The sequence below is a fragment of the Phaseolus vulgaris genome, chromosome 10 (assembly GCF_051622355.1).
Source record: "Phaseolus vulgaris cultivar YP4 chromosome 10, ASM5162235v1, whole genome shotgun sequence".
Lineage (NCBI taxonomy): Eukaryota > Viridiplantae > Streptophyta > Magnoliopsida > Fabales > Fabaceae > Phaseolus > Phaseolus vulgaris.
Window position 1 is genome coordinate 38,898,147 of NC_143507.1, and position 19,294 is coordinate 38,917,440.

Genomic DNA, 19,294 nt, shown 5'->3' on the forward strand with positions numbered 1-19,294 from the left:
CTTGGAAATATCTATATTAGATTTTGGTGTGCACATATCAATTTAAAATTTCAAGATCTAAATATTTGCTTTGGATAAGGACAAAAAGTTTGTGTAGTAATAATAAAATTAAGAGTTAACTATGTTTTTCCTTCTTTACTTTTATGTTAATTTTTTATTTATTTTAGATATAGTAAGAAAATTATTAAAAATAATTTTACATATTTTTTTACGTAATAAATAGATTTATAGTATGAATTAAAATGTTAAAATATTTTGTATTAACTTATTATTAAAAATATTATAATATAGTTTATATTTAAAATTTGTTTGTTAGTAAACAAATATCGGTAAAAAATTATTCTAATATTTTTTTCACAATACTCACTAGATCTAAAACTTGAATTAATATTGTTCTCGAACGGTGTTGTAGTCTAGAGAACGATTGTTCTTTCAGTCCCTTCGGTTGACCACTATCTCTCCAAGCCTCCTGTTCTTCCTTCCTTCATAGGCAGGCGGGGATGGTACCTGCAGAAGACACTCCAACGCTCAAGTCAGTCAGGGTGTCAGAATATTGTAGATATTGACATACCTTTCTCCTTGGAATGTGTGTTTTATTTATATTACCTTAATGCACCTTCGTTGGTGGGTCGAATTAGGAGGTTGACTCATGCTTAGGATTGTGTTAAACAACTCTTAATTATAGATTAAGCTTACTGACTTGGTTAACCCATGGATCGTTATCAAGGGTCGGTCACATGTCGTCATGTGACCTTATCATTGTGGTTGATTGGTTGAGTGGTCAAGTTCCTGACCGGTCATGGTTCACTTGGTCATCCTAGTACAAATATAAAATCTAATTTCATGTTATAATATTTAACTCTAAAATTAATTGAATAATAGGAGTTCATGTTTGTGGTAAAATTTTAAATATATTTGTTTCCAAAAATTATTATATACTTTCCTATGTAACAATGAGTTTCAAAGGCGTCTGCTTATAATATTTTTGTGAGAATGTAAATGAGCCACCACTAATTTAAAAGAGTGGTTATATTTTCATACTATATTTTTTAAAAGATAAATGTGTTTAATGTCTTAAGAAATATGTAACATATTTAATATTCAATGTATATGAAATTATCTTCTTCTTTTTTTAAATTGAGTGGGAATAATCTAATGTATCGTTTTTATCGAAATACATAAAAAATTGAAAATTTCACGAAATGATTATGGTGAAGTAGTAAAATAAGTTATTAAAGCTTTTTTTTTCTTCAAATTTTCTGCTAGGGTTTTGAGTTTATTTCTTTTTGTTATCGAGATAGAAGTTGTATTCTTTTAATTCTTTATTGAATTCTTTTATCCCAAAAGATAAACTAAAAAATCAAGAAAAAAATAATGAATCAAATACAATATTTTGAGGATGTAACACAATTTTTTTTTTAAGGAATTACTATACAACTTCAGAATGTACGATATTGAGAGATATTATTAACTGATGGATAAAAACTATTATTAATACAGTAAATAATTTATCAATTTTTTTTAATAATATTTGTTGTATGAGAGATGATTGTGTTACTAAGACTTTGTTTGGATGAGTGAGTGGAAATGAAGGAGTGGATTTGAAGGGAAAGTGTAAAGAAAGTTTGAGTGTTTGGATTAAGGTAAATAGAGTGGAAAGTGTGAGGAAAGTTTATGAAAGTTTGTGAGTGGTGTGATGGGTGTGATTGAAATTATATTATTTTTAATTAATAAAAATGTAACTTTACATATTTGCCCTTATATTTTAAAATTGTTAAAAAATTAACTTTATTTATTTATTTATAAATTATAATTATTTTTTATTAAAAATATTATTTAAATACTTATTATTATAAATATTTGATAAAAACTTATTTTTATTATAAATAACATTATTAATTTTAATTTTTTAAATTAATATAATTATTATATAAATTTATTTTTTAATTATTAAAAAGTATATTTATTATTATTATTATTTATGTTTATAATTTATTATATATATAATATGATTAATTATGTTATTTTATTTTATAATTTAAATTATATTTTTTATATTTAAATTATAATTATGTTATAAATAAAAATAAAAATAATTTTAATTTAAAATATATGGGTAAAATAGTAAATTAATATTAATTAATTAAATATATATATATATATATAACTTTCTTCGCAATGCGAAGAAAGTTTTGAGAGAGAAAACATTTTTGATTTTCGTATTTTTTAAATTATTTTGCATTGATTTTCTAACTTTCCTTGGTAAACAGTGAATTTGTGTTTTTTCGCTCCAAGAAACAAAGGGAGCCTAAGGGACAAGTATAATTGAGATTCAATTTATATAATATAACATGAAAATTAAAAAAAAATCAAAAAATTTCAATAACTCGGCAATTTTTTTTTACCTTTAATAGTCATTAGTCAGTTATTTGTACATTTTTTTTTTATTAATTTATGAAGTATATTGTTGAACATATGATTTTCAAATGTGAATAATGCCTACATATTCTTTATATCAAATTATAAATTAATGATTACATTTTTGTTTTATAAATACGGCTATAATATACTTGTGATGTTTTATATTTAGGGTTTTCTTTAGTTTGGATTTTTAATTCAAAATAATTTCGAACCTCTTAAAATAGAGTTGTTTTAATCTTTATGACAATGAAATTAACGTTGTGGTCATCTAAAAATATTAATGTTATAGTTAAATGTACATGATGTTTTCAGTTTTTTTTTTTCATAAAATAAAAGTTTATTATATATGTTAAGACAATATGTGTTTAGTTAGACTTTTATTTTAAAAATATGTACAAAACAACTTTTTCAGTCTTTTAGATATAAACAAAACTAGTTATTTTAATAATTTTGTGTCTCAAGATAAATCTAACATCTCATTATATACTATCTTCAAATAACATACATTTCATTGATAAATGTTTAGCATTTGATTCTTAGGACTTTAGTTAAAATATCTATAATTTAGTGAGTTCATGAAAGATGTATTTTATAAATCTTTATTAGCTAATTATTAAACTTTACAATTAACTCGTTAGATCAGTTAATTGAAATATTTGAAGACAAAAAGTCCAATTATAATTGAATTTTTGAAAAATTAAATATTAAAAATTTGTTAAGTCGAATCAACATCAAGTTATAATTGTGTAACTTATTAACCATTATTATTTTTAATTGGTTAATTCTCTTTTTAAAAGTACAAATGTAATTCTATTTGAAAACATCAATGACAATTATAAAGTTTTTAGAAACATACAACTAATCTTAAAATTTAAAAAATAAATGTAGAGTTTAAGTAAGGGTAGACAAAAAAAAAATCAATTAAGACAAACTGTTTCATTTTTACACTATTAAAAATTCATTTATTTAAATATGATTTTAATTTTGATCCATATTTTGTATTTTTTTTAAATGAGATTTTCATTTTTTTTATTGAATTTAAAAATGAAGAAATATAAATTTCCAATCTAATCCAATCACCCTTTATCATGGAGGTGAACGGCTGAGGTGCAGATATAAAGTTGCAAACTCTAATCCAATTTTCCTGGAGGCTTTCACTGACGCACCATTTCTATGATTTTCTTTAGTAGATAATTTTGTATTTTACGAAAAATATACAGAAGAAAAAAGGACATGAAATAAAATATTAATTTTTTGTTTTTCATTGGAAAGAGAAAATGGAAAACATTCATTTTAGAATTCTGAAAAATAAATTCTCCTATCGAATTGACATCAAATAAGTGAAAATTATCCCTTTTATACAATTTATTTTAGTATTTTAAAATTAAATGATTTTTATAATAAAAATAGTAAATGAAATGTTTTATCTTAATAAAAATAATAAAAATAGTGGAGTAATTTTTTATTAAGATTTTTTTTATCAAAGTTAAGGTGTGTGTATTACAATTTTTTTAAAATTAAACGTATTAAAATTATTTAACTTATATTTAGTTCAAATAGATATAAAAGAAAGTGAAATTAGAATAAAAATTTATAAAAAAACCAAACTTGCGTATTTAAATATATATTTTAAATAAATAATAAACATAAAAATGTTAAACTACAATAAAATATTGAAATTAATAAATAATTAAAAAATAAGCTTAACATAAAAAAGTTTAATAATTAACTTTTATCACACAAAAAATAAAATTTAAATTACATTATACTAATAATTTTTCAACATTAAGTAGAATTATAAAAACCAATTTATAAAAATATTATTTAATTTAAAATCTCCATTAATTTAATTTAATTTGGATTTATAAAAATCTCCATTACATTTATAAAAAACATGGATTTCGAAAACATAATGAATTTTGAAAAATATGTACTTTTATAACATTTGAAATTTTAATTACTATATTAAAAATGAACGTAAAATATTATTATTATTATCTAAAAGCTAAACAACTATTTTTAAAGATGAACTAAAACATAAATATTCTAAAAAAATAAACTAAAAAACATATTAAAAAAGATAAACTAATCTTATCTAAGACAAAAAGAAACTAACTAACATGTTTTATCACTCCGAATGATACCTTTTATAAAAGAAAAATAATACACATAGTCACAAAATGTGTAGCTAAAAACAGTATCTTCCCATACAAGTAGTATATAGTTCTTATAAATGTTATTCAACCCTTTTAAAATACAAAGATTTAATTAACATCTTCATATATACAAATAAAGGCAAAGAATCACCAATTTTAATCGCTGAGATTGATATGAATATTATGTATCTTGTCCACCTTAGATATTTTAGCTTTCTCTCAAAATTTTCTGTCCCATTAACACTAATATGGAGACTATTTTTTATGACAATGTTTTTTTTTTTTTCAATTTTGCCACTTCCACCACCCTCCTTAATAATCTTTTCTAGGCTGATTTATTTTCTATGATACCCAACAACACCCATGAAAGGTCCTTGCTTCTAAGGTTTGTTCTCACACCATTTATCCATGCATTCATGATGTAAACAAGAATATGAAATGAATCTCCCACTTTTCATCAGAGGATCCAACTCAAACTCAAATAAGTAAGTATGGGATGGAAAAGAAAAAAAAAAGGAAAAGTAAGTGGAAAGAAAAAGTGATTGCGTCTCAATTGAGATATGTTATAGTAAATTTGCGAGGAAAATTTATTTGAGTTTTTGAGTGATGTGATGTTGTGAGGTGTTTTTAATTTCTTTTAAAAAATATAAAATATAAGTTTACAAATTGATCATTGTATTTAAAAATATTTAAATAATGAAATATGATGTATTTTGTGTAAATTCGAGTTAATTGAAATATTTTAAATTATTTTCGGTACAATTGAATAATTTATTTCGATACCATTAAATAATTATTTTTGAAAAAATACAAGTTAGTTAATATTATCGAAACATAAAAATAATCATAAAAAAATATTATATAAGCATATACAAATTTATTGTTATATTTAATTATACATTTAGAAAGTTTTTTATATTCATTGATTTAGATTGTATGTAAATACATAACCATGTAGATATTTTAGATGATATTTTATAATAAAAAAATATTATATATAAAGTGAATTGTACAACAAATTTATTTATAAAGAAAATAAAATACATAGAATAAAGTATGAAATATCATAATATGATAATTATTGCATGAATGATAAAACAAAAAAAAGTCAAAAAGGAAAAACACCACCGTCCTAGATGGCTTTCCCCTCAAATCGTTGCATATGAGAAGGATGAGAGAAATTACTGTTTATGTAAATTCACTCTCCAATCCAAATCATGAATATCCATTCACATGTACAACCCTTTAAGCAAAGAGATCCTAATGGAAACTATTTTTTTATGACATTTTTTTTCTTTCAATTTTGCCACTTCCACCACCACCCTCCTTAATAATCTTTTCTAGGCTGATTTATTTTCTATGAAATAAAGCAATGACAATTTTGTCATTGCAAAAAACTTACTCCACTTTCCTCACTTCTCATTTCATGGGTGACATTCCCCCCTCCACCTTCTCATTTCCTTTTCACCAAATCAGCATAAATTCATATACCTAAATGTGAATCGAGCAAACTCTTTCTTAGCCTCTAAATCCACCAGAATAGTGGAAACACCAACTAAACAAGCACTAGATGAATTGACCGATAAAGGATGATGATAAAAAGTGAATTAAAAAAATAATTAACATGAACAATATCACCATAGAAATCATGAGACAGCATGGAGTAAAACAAACATACTAAAAAGAAAGTACAATAATAAAAGATTATGCCTTTGATTGATCTAAAAATTACTAAAAGCTAAAATAACGGTGCACAGAAGTAGTTCAGGATAGCATTCACCTTTAATAAATTATCATATTGACTTGACTAGAAATTTCATAAAATCTATATGCAGATTTGGTTTCTGCTATCATATTCAGACTCTACCTGTAAGGAAAAAAGCTCAATAATTCGATCACATAAAAGGGTTTCAGAATACTTCATACCTCACCAACATTTGATTTTTTTTTTTTCTCCACAACTTTTACTCTGCACGCGTGACCCCACGCTTTTCACTCGATGCGCGTGACAAGATATTAACCATTTCCAAATTGGTAGCATAACAAGATTTGTTGAAGCTTATATAACACAGACATATAACACTTTCATTTTACCAAAAATAAATAAATAAATAAATAAATAAATAAAAGAACACACATTTGCACTTACCCTTTCAGACAGCAAAAATATTGGTCCATTTAATTGTCCTTTGTTTTTCCTATTTTTTTTTTCAGATTAGATTCGTTTCGTTCCCGAGTCTTCAGCTCACTGGGCATTGTCTCTTCCTTGTGCAACCCTTTCCACTCGTCAAATCTTCTTCTTCCTTCTTTCTTTCGTCTTCAGTAAAATTCACTGAACAGTTCCCGCACCAAATCACCCAAATCCACATCAGAACCCTGTTTTTTCACACGCAGTACCTTTCCTGGTCTTTTACTTGAATTCAAGCACAAAGTTTGGGTCTTTTTCAGCTCTGGTTGAACCCTCATTGAAGGGGTGGAATCTGGGTGTTCGTCTGCATGCGAGGTTCCACCCAAGTTTGAAGCTTTTCCCCATTCTGTTGCGACCCAATTGATGGGACTCTAATGGGTTCCTTGGAATCTGGGATCCCATTGAAGAAGGGGAGCTTGTTTGGTACTCAGTTCACTAAAAAAGAGAAGAACCCTTTTTCTCACAGGTTCAGATCGAGCTTTTCGAGGCTGCTCTTTAAGAAGCTCGATTACGTGCAATGGATTTGTACGGTGGTGGTGTTTCTTTGCTTGGTCGTTGTGTTCCAAATGTTCCTGCCAGGGTCGGTTGTGGAAAACTCCGAGGAGTCGTTGAAGGCGGTGAAAATGCGGTCTGATAATTTGTTCCATTATGGAGAAATTCAGAAGGTTGTGTCGGACATTGGGGAGGATGCCGTTTTTTTGCCAATGATTTTGGAGAAATTTAGGAGACGCGGTGGTGGGGGTATGGATGCGGGTTTGTTCAACCACACAGTGCAACATTTTGGATACAGGAAGCCTCAGCTGGCAATGGTTAGTTCAACTATTTTCAAATAATTTTTTATCCATTTGTGTATTTAGGTTGTGCATGCGGTTCACTTCAGCATGGTTTTATTCCTTTTTCATGATAAAACGGGGGTAGGTTTTACATAAATTTGAAACTGTTTAAGTTAGAGTATTTCTCTCTTGATGTGATTTTGATTTCGTTTGAAGGTGTTTGGAGAACTGTTGGTTGATTCTCACCAATTGCTTATGGTAACTGTCGCTACTGCTTTGCAAGAGATTGGCTATGAAATTCAGGTACTCCGTTTGCAGTTTGTTTTCGGTATTTTATACTGGAAAATTGGTGAGTTTAGGGAAAAGAAAATGAATGGGGAGCCAGCTAAATCATCATTGTCTCACTATGGTGGTGACTGTGGTGCTTTATGTCTGGAAGTGATGGGGAATATATAGATGTTGAATTGCTGATAAAAAAAAATATATAGATGTTGAATTATAAGAAAAATGTTTGTTTCTTGTATGTGCTCTTTCTGTACTATTGGCTTCAAATTTCAAATGCCTCATTGGATTAGTGAAAATACTTCTCAATATATTCATTCAACTTGAACACATAATCTTGGCAAACAAGTATTTGAAAATTGAAGTAGGATTACTGGTTTAAAAGTGTAGATTGAGTTCCTGAGAGTTGTGACACGTCAAACTGAGGCTAAAAATTATTAATGAGATGTTTGCCCACATCATTTTCAATATTTATTTTTAATCAATTTTATTATGTTTATTTTAGCTCAAATATTCTCTATGTTTTGCAGGTCTTTTCACTTGAAGATGGACCAGGGCATAATGTGTGGAGTAATTTAGGAGTTCCCATCACTATCTTTAGAACTTGTGATAAGCGAAACAACACTGTAGACTGGCTAAAGTATGATTGTTCTTCTAATTTTATTTCTTGACTATGCATTTTGTACAGTTTTAATAATTGAAACGTGTAGAAATTCGAATCAAATAGGAAATTAAGCTGATAAAATGACTGTTTCTTTAAGCTTTTTGATCATTGTATATCTTCTCTACATCGAAGCTAATGTCTGTTTTCCCCCCAGCTATGATGGTATAATTATGAGCTCTCTGGAAGCCAAGGGTGCCTTTTCTTGGTATGATACTTGATTGTTTTTTCCTGAATCCTTTACTGCCTTTGCACCCTCGACTTGTGTTTGAGGTTTTTGGCATGAATATCCTTATTCAAGTAACATGAGTGATTTTATTTTGTACAGTTTTTTGCAGGAACCTTTCAAATCCATCCCTCTTATATGGATTGTTCATGAAAATGCTCTTGCTTATCGATCAAGACAATATACCACTAATGGGCAGATAGAAATTTTGAATGATTGGGGAAGAGTTTTCAATCGTTCAACAGTTGTTGTCTTTCCAAACTATGCTTTGCCGGTAATATCTATGGGTCAAATTATTTATTTAATGTTTGATACATTGAAATCATATCTGTGACACATGATTATTTTGTAATTACACAGATGATTTACTCCACATTTGATGCTGGAAATTTTTTTGTTATTCCTGGTTCCCCTGCTGAAGCATTAGAGGCAGAAGCATTTATGGCCTTACAGAAAGATAATTTGCGGGTCAATATGGGGTATGGCCCAGAAGATGTAATTGTTGCAATTGTGGGCAGTCAATTTCTGTACAAGGGCATGTGGTTGGGGCATGCCATTGTTTTACGGGCTTTAGAACCACTTGTGACGAACTTCCCTTCAAACAAAGATAATTCCAGTGCACAACTACGAATAATTGTTCATAGTGGGGAATTAACAAATAACTACAGTGTGGCTCTTGAGGTATATATCCTACTTCTCTTTGTTTTTTGGCTAAATAATTTGAAGTTTCTCATCTTTTTATGCTCTTACATTAGACCATGGCGCATAGCTTGAAATATCCAAGAGGTATTATAGAGCATATAGCTGGAGATTTGAATGCCGATTCCATTCTTGGCACCGCAGATGTAGTGGTATATGGATCCTTTCTTGAAGAACATTCTTTTCCAGAGATTTTGATAAAAGCTATGTCGTTTGAGAAACCAATTATTGCTCCAGATGTTCCCATGATCAGAAAATACGTAAGTTTGCATTCTAATCTTTTACGTTAGCCATATCACGATTCTAGATTGTTGGTTGTTTTTTATCAATCTTTAATTTGACGTCTCCTGCAATAATCCAGACTAGTTTTTTGGGCGTTTAATAACTTCCCTGCATCTAAAATGTTGTCAATTATTAATTTTTAAGTTACAATATGAAGAGTTAAAGTTTCTCATATGATGTATTTCTAAGGAGACTGCTGACTATCTTGTTGACATTAACTAGGTTGATGACAGGGTGAATGGCTATCTTTTCCCAAGGGATAATATTAGAGCTCTAAGACAAATTTTATTAGAAGTGATCTCAAATGGGAAAATATCACCCTTGGCTCGTAACATTGCCTGTATAGGGAGAAACACTGCAAAGAATCTTATGGTTTCAGAAGCAATTGAAGGATATGCATCTTTACTTCAGAATATTCTCAGGCTTCCATCGGAGGTTGCTCCACCCAAGGCTGTTTCAGATATTCCCCCCAATGTTAAAGAACAGTGGCAATGGCATTTATTTAAAGCTGTGCCAAATATGACATATAAAAATAGGGCATTAAGAAGTAAGACGTTTTTAGATAAATATGAGGGCCAGTGGAATCGTTCTCAGAAAAATAGATCCATTACGACAGGTGCAGCTAATGATATATTTGTATATAGCATATGGGAAGAAGAAAAGTATACTCAACTGGCCATTACCAAAAAAAGGAGGGAGGATGAAGAGGTGAGATCAAGGAATGTTCTAATTTATAGAAGAGAAATGCTATATCTTTCTAAAACATCAAATAATTTTCCTAGTACTCTATAGTTGTCAATAAAACACTAAGTGTTCAAATTTTCTTAAGGAGGATTATTTGGAAGAATGATTAGGAGAATTTAGGATTATTCTTTACGAAATTAGGGTATTGGATCTTTGATGACTTCCATTTCTGGTGAGTAAAGCTTAACTCGTTTTGAGCTTTAATGCAGTTGAAGGATAGAACAGAGCAGTTTCATGGAACATGGGAGGATGTATATAAAAATTCTAAGAGGGCTGATCGAGCAAAGAATGATTTACACGAAAGAGATGATGGAGAGCTTGAGCGTACAGGACAACCACTATGCATTTATGAACCTTATTTTGGGGAAGGATCCTGGCCTTTTCTACATAAAAAAACACTTTATCGAGGAGTTGGCCTGGTAAGTTGGGTGTTTTTGTTTTATATCGTATACTCGTATTAATCTATGTTTATCAGTGATTGTAATACACGAGTTTCTGGTCTTGTGTATGGAAAAAAGGCTTTATTTGGAGAGACCTAGGGATCTTTAGATACCCCTGGTGTACATTACTATAATAATAATGCCCCAAATATTCTGTAATAGTAGTGCTTTCTCTTCAGAACAATTAGTGGTTGGCTTCTTATTTCAATCTGACACAATGAATGTGCCGGATGTTTGCAGTCCGGTAAAGGTCGAAGACCAGGGAGAGATGATGTTGATGCTCCTTCTCGTCTTCCTCTGCTTAATAATGGTTATTATCGAGATTTACTTGGTGAACATGGAGCCTTCTTCGCAATTGCAAACAGGATTGACCGATTACACAGGAATGCTTGGATTGGATTTCAGTCTTGGAGAGCAACAGCAAAGAAGGTAAATATGATTGTTTTCCATGTCTCATTTCTTTGGTGATTATATTTGTTTTAAAAAATATTAATTTTATCATTGTCAATCATTTTTAGTTTAAATGTTGTGGACTTGTGATGCTTATTTAATGTTCACCCTTTTTTCCTGTTATATTTCTAGATGCATTAATTGTCGGTATTATAATCAATAAGGTATTTAAAGCTAGAGGTTCTTGTCTAATCAGAGGAATATGTGTATGGTTGAAAGATAGAAAGATGACTTGAATGGAAATGATAAATTGGATGTCTTAAATCTGTCTCTTGTTCTTGCTTTTTTTGACATTTAGTGTGGGGTTTTAACAGACATCATTGTCCGGAACTGCTGAAAATTCATTATTAGATGCCATCCAATCCAAAAGGTTTGGGGATGCACTATATTTTTGGGTTCGCATGGATATGGATTCACGAAACCCTTCGCAAAAGGACTTTTGGTCATTTTGTGACGCCATTAATGCAGGAAATTGCAAGTATGATCTCTTAAATCCATTATGTTTTAATCTTGAGTACATGAAAGCCTGAGTCTTTGACCCTTGCTTTCATTTTCTTTTACATTTTTAAAGACTTTGCTTGATTTTCTCTACATTTGTGTTTGAGTAAAGGTTTGCTTTCTCAAAAGCCATGAGAAGAATGTATGGGTTAAAAGATGATGTGGATTCTTTGCCACCTATGCCTGTAGACGGTGACACATGGTCTGTCATGCAGAGTTGGGCTCTGCCTACCAGATCCTTTTTGGAGTTTGTAATGTTCTCCAGGTATAAACTAGGTTCATTTCGCCAATATAAGAAAATTATTCTCTTGTACTAGTTTGAGAGTTAAATAACTGATGTAAACTACCATTTCTGCAGAATGTTTGTGGATGCAATGGATGCACAGATGTACGATGAACACCATTCAACAGGACACTGTACTTTGAGTTTGTCGAAAGTAATTTGCTTCTCCAAAGGATCAATTTACATGTTTTAAATTGCAACAGAAGGGTTTTTCTTAACTATTACGAATTTCTTTTGAAAAAGTTCTTAACTATTACGTAAATTTGTAATGAGCATATTTACTTTCAAGTACATTATATCCTTGCTTGCTACTTAATTTTGCACCACTTGTCTAAAAACATGGATGAAATAAAATTGCAGGATAAGCATTGTTATTCACGGCTTCTGGAGCTTCTTGTGAATGTGTGGGCATATCACAGTGCAAGGAGGATGGTGTATGTGGACCCTGAGAGTGGTGTAATGCAGGAAGAACACAAGTTCAAGAGCCGCAGGGGTCAAATGTGGATCAAATGGTTCTCATACAGCACCCTCAAGAGCATGGATGAGGACTTGGCAGAGTTATCAGATTCTGAGGATCCTGGGAAGCATTGGTTGTGGCCTTCAACAGGTGAAGTATTCTGGCAAGGTGTATACGAGAGAGAGAGAAGTTTAAGGCACAAAGAGAAGGAAAAGAGGAAGCAAAAGAGTATAGAAAAACAGAACAGAATGAGGAAACGTCATCGCCAACAAGTGATAGGGAAATATATCAAGCCCCCACCAGACGAGGAAAGCTCCAATTCATCAATGCTTGCAGTAACAGCATGATGATGACTTTAGAACCATTGTTTTGAGCAGTGTTCCTCGTATAAAAATTCATTTTTATTTGATTTTGCTTAACATAATAGTGCTTTTGGTTCAGAAAGGATGCACATTTCTGTTAAGGGTGATGATGATCGAAAGAGAATGCATCCTTCTGGTCATTCCTACTTATAAATAGCTAATGTGTAAAGTATCTTTTCTTTTTTGACTTATATTCTGTAATTCTATTATTTCAGAATCATAAATTCTTTCAGAGAAGTGTGGCAAAATTGTACTGTTGGTGGCTCTGTCAATCTAAATGAATAATTAACTACAGTCTTATTACTTTACTTTTTCCACGCACCTTAAAGGCAAGACATTCTAGAGCTGCAAAAATAAAAATAAACAGAACTTAATTAATGTTAAGTTGAATCAAACTTATATAAAATAATTGAATTGTTTTTTAAAATTGAACCGAATTATTTTTAAGCGTAGTAATTTGAAACTGAAATATTATTATTATTATGAAACTATTAAAACTTATCCAAATATTTACTTATTTTACTCCAAAGCATTGTATTTACAAATAATAACCCTCCTTGACTGAGGTTGACCTACATATCCTAACTAAAATATAATTTCACAATTCCTCAATTCTTATCTTTGTACTATTATTTATGTTTTATTGTATTTATAAAAATGCTGATAAATAAAAATAGAAGTGTACATGTTACAATTGCATATAAATTATCTGTACATGTTACAATTGCATTTAAATTATTTTCTTTTTCTGTCACATTCCTTGAATGTGGACTATGAATTATTATAACATTACATAACAAAAATGGAGTTTAGTAAATAAGTCATGTAGGAACTTACCCTTCTAATTAATTGAAATTTCTTAAAGTGCTCTTCATTCTTTCAATTAAGTCCTCAAAGTACTAAAATCAATTCTTTATTTTTTAATCATAAGAGTAATCTATCACATGCCTAATCATGAAACCACAGTATTGGTGAAGACTATTTACTTATTTTCTCATTTTATTACTTATACTATAACACATATTTTCATTTTTTTAAAACAAAAAGAATGTTAGACTTACACTTCTCTCTACAAAAGTACTTTTCGGAACAACATAAAAAAGTACATTTTCAGAAAGCATTTCTCTAGAAAATACTATTATTTTTAAAAATAAACCAAATAAAAAAACATTTTGAACTTAAGAAAAATGTATTTTTCCCCATAGGTGAGACACATAGTAGTCACATGAGAGTAAATTAATTAAGTAAAAAAGAGTCGTTATTTGGTTGGTACAATGTAAGAGAAAATTTAATAAAATTTATTTTTGTATATTAAATAAAAATAATTATAATTGAGTTTTTACACACACAATATATTACATAAAAATAATTATAATTGAGTTTTTACACACACCATAAGCAAACCCAAGATTCCTATTAAATAACTGTTTGGCAATTGCGTCCCAGACCATGCACCCCATTCCAAAGAAAAGACAAAAATACCCTTAATGTATTATTTTTTGTATTCTGGATTTTTTTTATCTAAAATGCACTTTTGATTTTTTTTCCAAATTTTTATGTCCAGAATAAAAAAAAACTCTTTTGGATATATTTTTTTAAAATATATTATTTTCAATTCCAGATTTTCATATAAAAAATAAAGGATATTTTTGTAATTTTAAAAATATGTTTGGTGCAGGTTGAAAAGTATTGGGTGTAGGAAGAATTTGCGTAGCTGTTTACCTTTTTTTTTTTATTTATCTAAGAAAAAGTCTATGATTGTGGCTGTTTTTCACCTTTTATATGTAATTCTTAAATTGGAATCAAATTTTGCTTTTTATTTTTGCCCAATTTACTTCGTTTTGGTTTAACACACACTCTCAAGTCAATCAAACATATCACGACTTCATAGTATTTGTTTTTATGGGTAATGTTATATATCATTATAAAAACTAAACTTGTATAATTATGTCAAAAATAAAGAGTAAAATAGTACATGCAAAATGATTATAAAAATTTACTAGTGTTAAATATCATTGTCTCATTTTATAATAGAAATTTGATTTCATTTACTACACATCAGATTATCACAATAACTAGTTAGAAAATTAATAATTTTAAAATAGTTATAATAAATATAAATTAATAATAATTAAATAAATTTATTAAATAATAATATTTGTATCAAATCTTTTATTATATTATTTATAAAATAAATAAATAAATAAAAAGTTGTCATGTAATAAAAAAATATAGTTATTTACAAAATTTTAATTTAAATATCCACACAAATTTTTCATATTTTATTATTTAAATATTTTTAAAAATAAAATTGAATTTATTAACTTATATTTTACTTCATTTAAAAATAAAAAATAAAATCTAAATACACTCTTTCCTCGGACTTTCCTTCCGGGATTGACACATAAGAATTCAACTATACCAAAAACAAAAACAGTGACTGATTTATATTAAAAGTAGTTGTCTGTAGTTTTCAAGGGTCTTCAATATGTCTAAAAAATTATATTAGAGGATGACACAATAAGCAGTAATAAAAACTCACCTTACAATCTAATAAATAAATATTTTAATTATATATATATTTTTTTTTTAATTTAAAACATTATTATAAATGATTATCAATTACATGTGTTTTACTTTTTTGGATGAAAGAATCTTGAAAATTTCTTTCTCCCAAACTTTCCTTTTCACGTGAAAGTTCATTTTTAGTAATTAATTTAAGTTAATTTATTATTATTAAATAAAATGTAATAAGGATAATTAAATAAAATGTAATAAGGATAATTAAAAAAAAAAGAATATATAATAATTAAATTTATAATAAAATAAAAATATTAAAATAATTAAAATAAAATTTAATAAAATAAATATTTTGTTAATATATGTTAAATAAATAAAATAAAAATATTAAATTAATAAATAAATAAAAACTAACTAAATTTTAATGATTTATTTAATATACTTTTTTTAAATGTTAATTTTTTATTTATTTAATATACTTTTTATTTTAAAATGTTAATTTATTTATTTATTAAGGTTTTATAATAATTTTTGTTTTAATTTAAAATTTATTTTAACTTTAATTTATATTTTTTAAAATTTATTAAATATATTATATATTGTTATATATATATGTTTATAATTATTATATTAAATATATATTTTATTTTTATGCTATTACTATTTCATTAATATTTATATATATATATATATATATTTAATAAAATAAAATAATTATATAATATAAAAAACTATTATTATTAAAATAAAAAAATAATATATAAGATAAATAAAAATATTAATAATAAATTTATAAAATAATAATAATATAATTAAAATAATTATAAATAATAAAAATATTCTGTCAGACTCACTATCTTTAATTAAATTATGTGATATGGGACCTACTCACTATCTTTAATTAAATTAGGTGATATGGGACCTACTCACTATCTTTAATTAAATTATGTGACATGGGACCTACTCTTCAAAATCGACTCCTATTTTTCTTGTTGTGTTTCTTTTTCTTCAAAATTACATGACTACCTTTCTTCAAATTCTGTGATTCAAAATTACATGACTACCTTTCTTCAAATTCTGTGAGATGATTCCTTCTTCTAATCATCTAATCACCTATCACTTTTTCTGATCCAAAGAAAATATAAGTTAACGGTGGATCAAAAGATCAAGTGCTTATCTTTATCTCTCTTTCTTATAACTTCTTCATGGCTGATCGGACATTTGGAATGGGAGGTAATGCACTGATTTTTAACATTGGCAATATCCAAATACGTAACATGGCAATAGAAACCAACCCTGTTGATGGCCTTGTTGCCTTCATCTTCTTTGTACTTCTCGCTTTCCTCCAACTCAGATATCCAGATAATCCCACCCCATTTCACCTTCATCCAAACACCATTTGGCTTTCCATTCTTAGCTTTCTTCTTTATTGTTTCTTCACCTTCTCTAGTAAGCTCAACTTTGGTATCAAAGTCAATCACTTTCAAACCCTCAAGCGTGTCTTCGCTTCACTCTCACTGCTTTGCTTGCTGGTGCTGTTGCTACCGGACACTTGGAAATGCTTCAGTTTCCTTATTTACATTTTATGGTTCATGATCTGGTTCATCATTCATGTGCTCCCCGCTATCAAAACTCACTTCATGGAAGCAAGGGTGCAACGTCCATATATGAGGAGGGTGCTGCCTCCACTCTTACCAATCACTTCAATGGACTTTAATTAACTACTTCTTCATCACTCGGCTTCTGTTTGGATGATGACGGAAGTGGCAAGGGAAATAGAAGAGAAGAAAGATAGTGAAGAGTTAACTTGTTTTAATTTAGAGATGATATGATTCATACCAGTTAACTGTAATAAAATTTATGTAATATTGCTTTAGTTATCCAAATATCTCTGAGATTAGAATTATTTAAATTAAGATAAAGATAAATCTTTATATATAATAAACCAAACGTGAACAGTAGCATCAATTTCTCTCTCTCTGGATACATCTTTAATATGCACTCATGAATTAGAACTGAGCTTCATAAAGAAACAAACCGTACAGGTTCAGCAGCATGCTACAACAACGAAAGTTGCTAATCTTTTTTGTCACCACTTGTTATCTATGGTGCCAACTGCAACTCAAAATCAACAAAAACAATGCGAATAAAAGATTGAAAATGTGGTTAAAATGAAAATACGAAACCCACGCTGTGGAATAACGGGGATTGCTGCAGTGTCTTTGCACCGTCTTGTGATAGACTCTTGCAACTAAGCTGAAAAGCAGTAGAGTCTGGCTCGGAACTAACTTTAAAACCTAAAATATATTAAATTTAGAAAAAATGGTTTTTTTCGCCTATTCTCTACCCTACATCTTAATAAATATTAACAAAGGGAATCTACAATTACATGAATGAATTAATTAATTATAGAATCTCATGATTAGTATCCTACCTAATTAGATTGTAATTTGGGAGAGAGAAATTCCCTATATATTTCCTATACATGAAGTGATGTAATATACACATAAGAGAATAAGAAACATCTCTTCTTTTTACCATTTTCTTATATGGTATCAGAGCACCGATCTTGGTGCCCTGACAGCCTCTCCATTTTTATTCCCTAAATCAAAAATCATGTCTCGTAAAGAAGGCACCAGTAACGAGTCCGATAGAAATATCGTACTGCCGAGCAAATTCAGCAATTGGCAAGGGCTATTTACTCGCTCAACAATAACGGTAAAAGTGACACGTTTGTTAGCTTTGCAGGTCTGCTTATCCATAACTCCTCTTCTAATTCTGCTTTTACGAAACCATGGATTTTGGATAACGGACATCACATTGCATCTGATTCACAATTTTTCACAGACACTTCATCATCATTTATTTCAAATGTTAATCTGCCCACAGGCTCAACTGCGCCCATCTCATCTACATGCACAATTAAATTCAATGACAAAATCACTCTCAAAGATGTTCTTTGTGTTCCTTCTTTTAATTTAAATCTCATGTCCATTAGTAAGATAACCAGTTCACTAAATTGTTGTGTCGTTTTTACTCCACATGGTTGCGTTTTACAGGACTTTGGCTACGGGAGGGATGATTGGCTCGGTAAACAACACGCAGGCTTATACTACATGACCCCTCTTCCAAACCAAGACCATGCATCTCAAATATCGATCGATTCTGATTTATGGCACAAGCGCATTGGACATCCTTCTCCGGCGTGTCTACAACTTGTATCTTCCTTACTACCTATCCCTATTAGTAAAAATCTCATTCCCATTCATAATTATTGTAGTATTTGTCCCAAAGCTAAACAGACAAGGCTACCTTTCCTTTAAGCACAATAAAATCTCATTCTCCATTTAATCTATTGCATTGTGACATTTGGGGTCCTCATAAAACCCCAACTCATTTTGGAAAATGTTTTTTTCTCACTATAGTCGATGACTATACTAGATGTACTTGGCTATTTCTTATGAATCACAAATCTCTGAAACCCAACATCTCTTAGAGTCATTCATTACATTTGCACAAAATCAATTTCAGGCATCTATTAAAACCATCCGCGTTGACAACAGACTGAAATTTATTTCAATGTATGATTTTTTTCTCAAAAAATGTATTGAATGTCAACGCACTTGCGTTTACACTCCTCAACAAAATGGAGTAGTAGAACGCAAACATAGACATGTTTTAAACACAGCACGAGCCCTCTTATTTCAGTCCAATTTACCATTAGAATTTTGGGGATAATGCGTTTTAATCGCCACATATATCATTAATTGCTTGCCATCAACTTTACTAAAAAATAAATCACCTTTTGAGCTACTATATAATCAACCACCTTCACTTTCTCACCTAAAAACT

The 19,294-nt window shown here is 28.9% G+C and overlaps 1 protein-coding gene across 1 annotated transcript; it reads left to right on the plus strand.

Moving 5' to 3' along the window:
* Positions 1 to 6,682: 6,682 nt before the first annotated feature.
* On the plus strand, positions 6,683 to 13,216 carry LOC137818250 (glycosyl transferase family 1 protein). Its single transcript, XM_068621550.2, has 14 exons — positions 6,683 to 7,574; positions 7,755 to 7,841; positions 8,351 to 8,460; positions 8,639 to 8,689; positions 8,810 to 8,981; positions 9,068 to 9,388; positions 9,463 to 9,666; positions 9,911 to 10,396; positions 10,642 to 10,851; positions 11,113 to 11,301; positions 11,637 to 11,800; positions 11,933 to 12,085; positions 12,179 to 12,257; positions 12,464 to 13,216. The coding sequence occupies exons 1-14, from the start codon at positions 7,140 to 7,142 to the stop codon at positions 12,905 to 12,907; spliced, it is 3,105 nt and encodes a 1,034-aa protein (XP_068477651.1). The 5' UTR covers positions 6,683 to 7,139; the 3' UTR covers positions 12,908 to 13,216.
* The last annotated feature ends 6,078 nt before the right edge of the window (positions 13,217 to 19,294 follow it).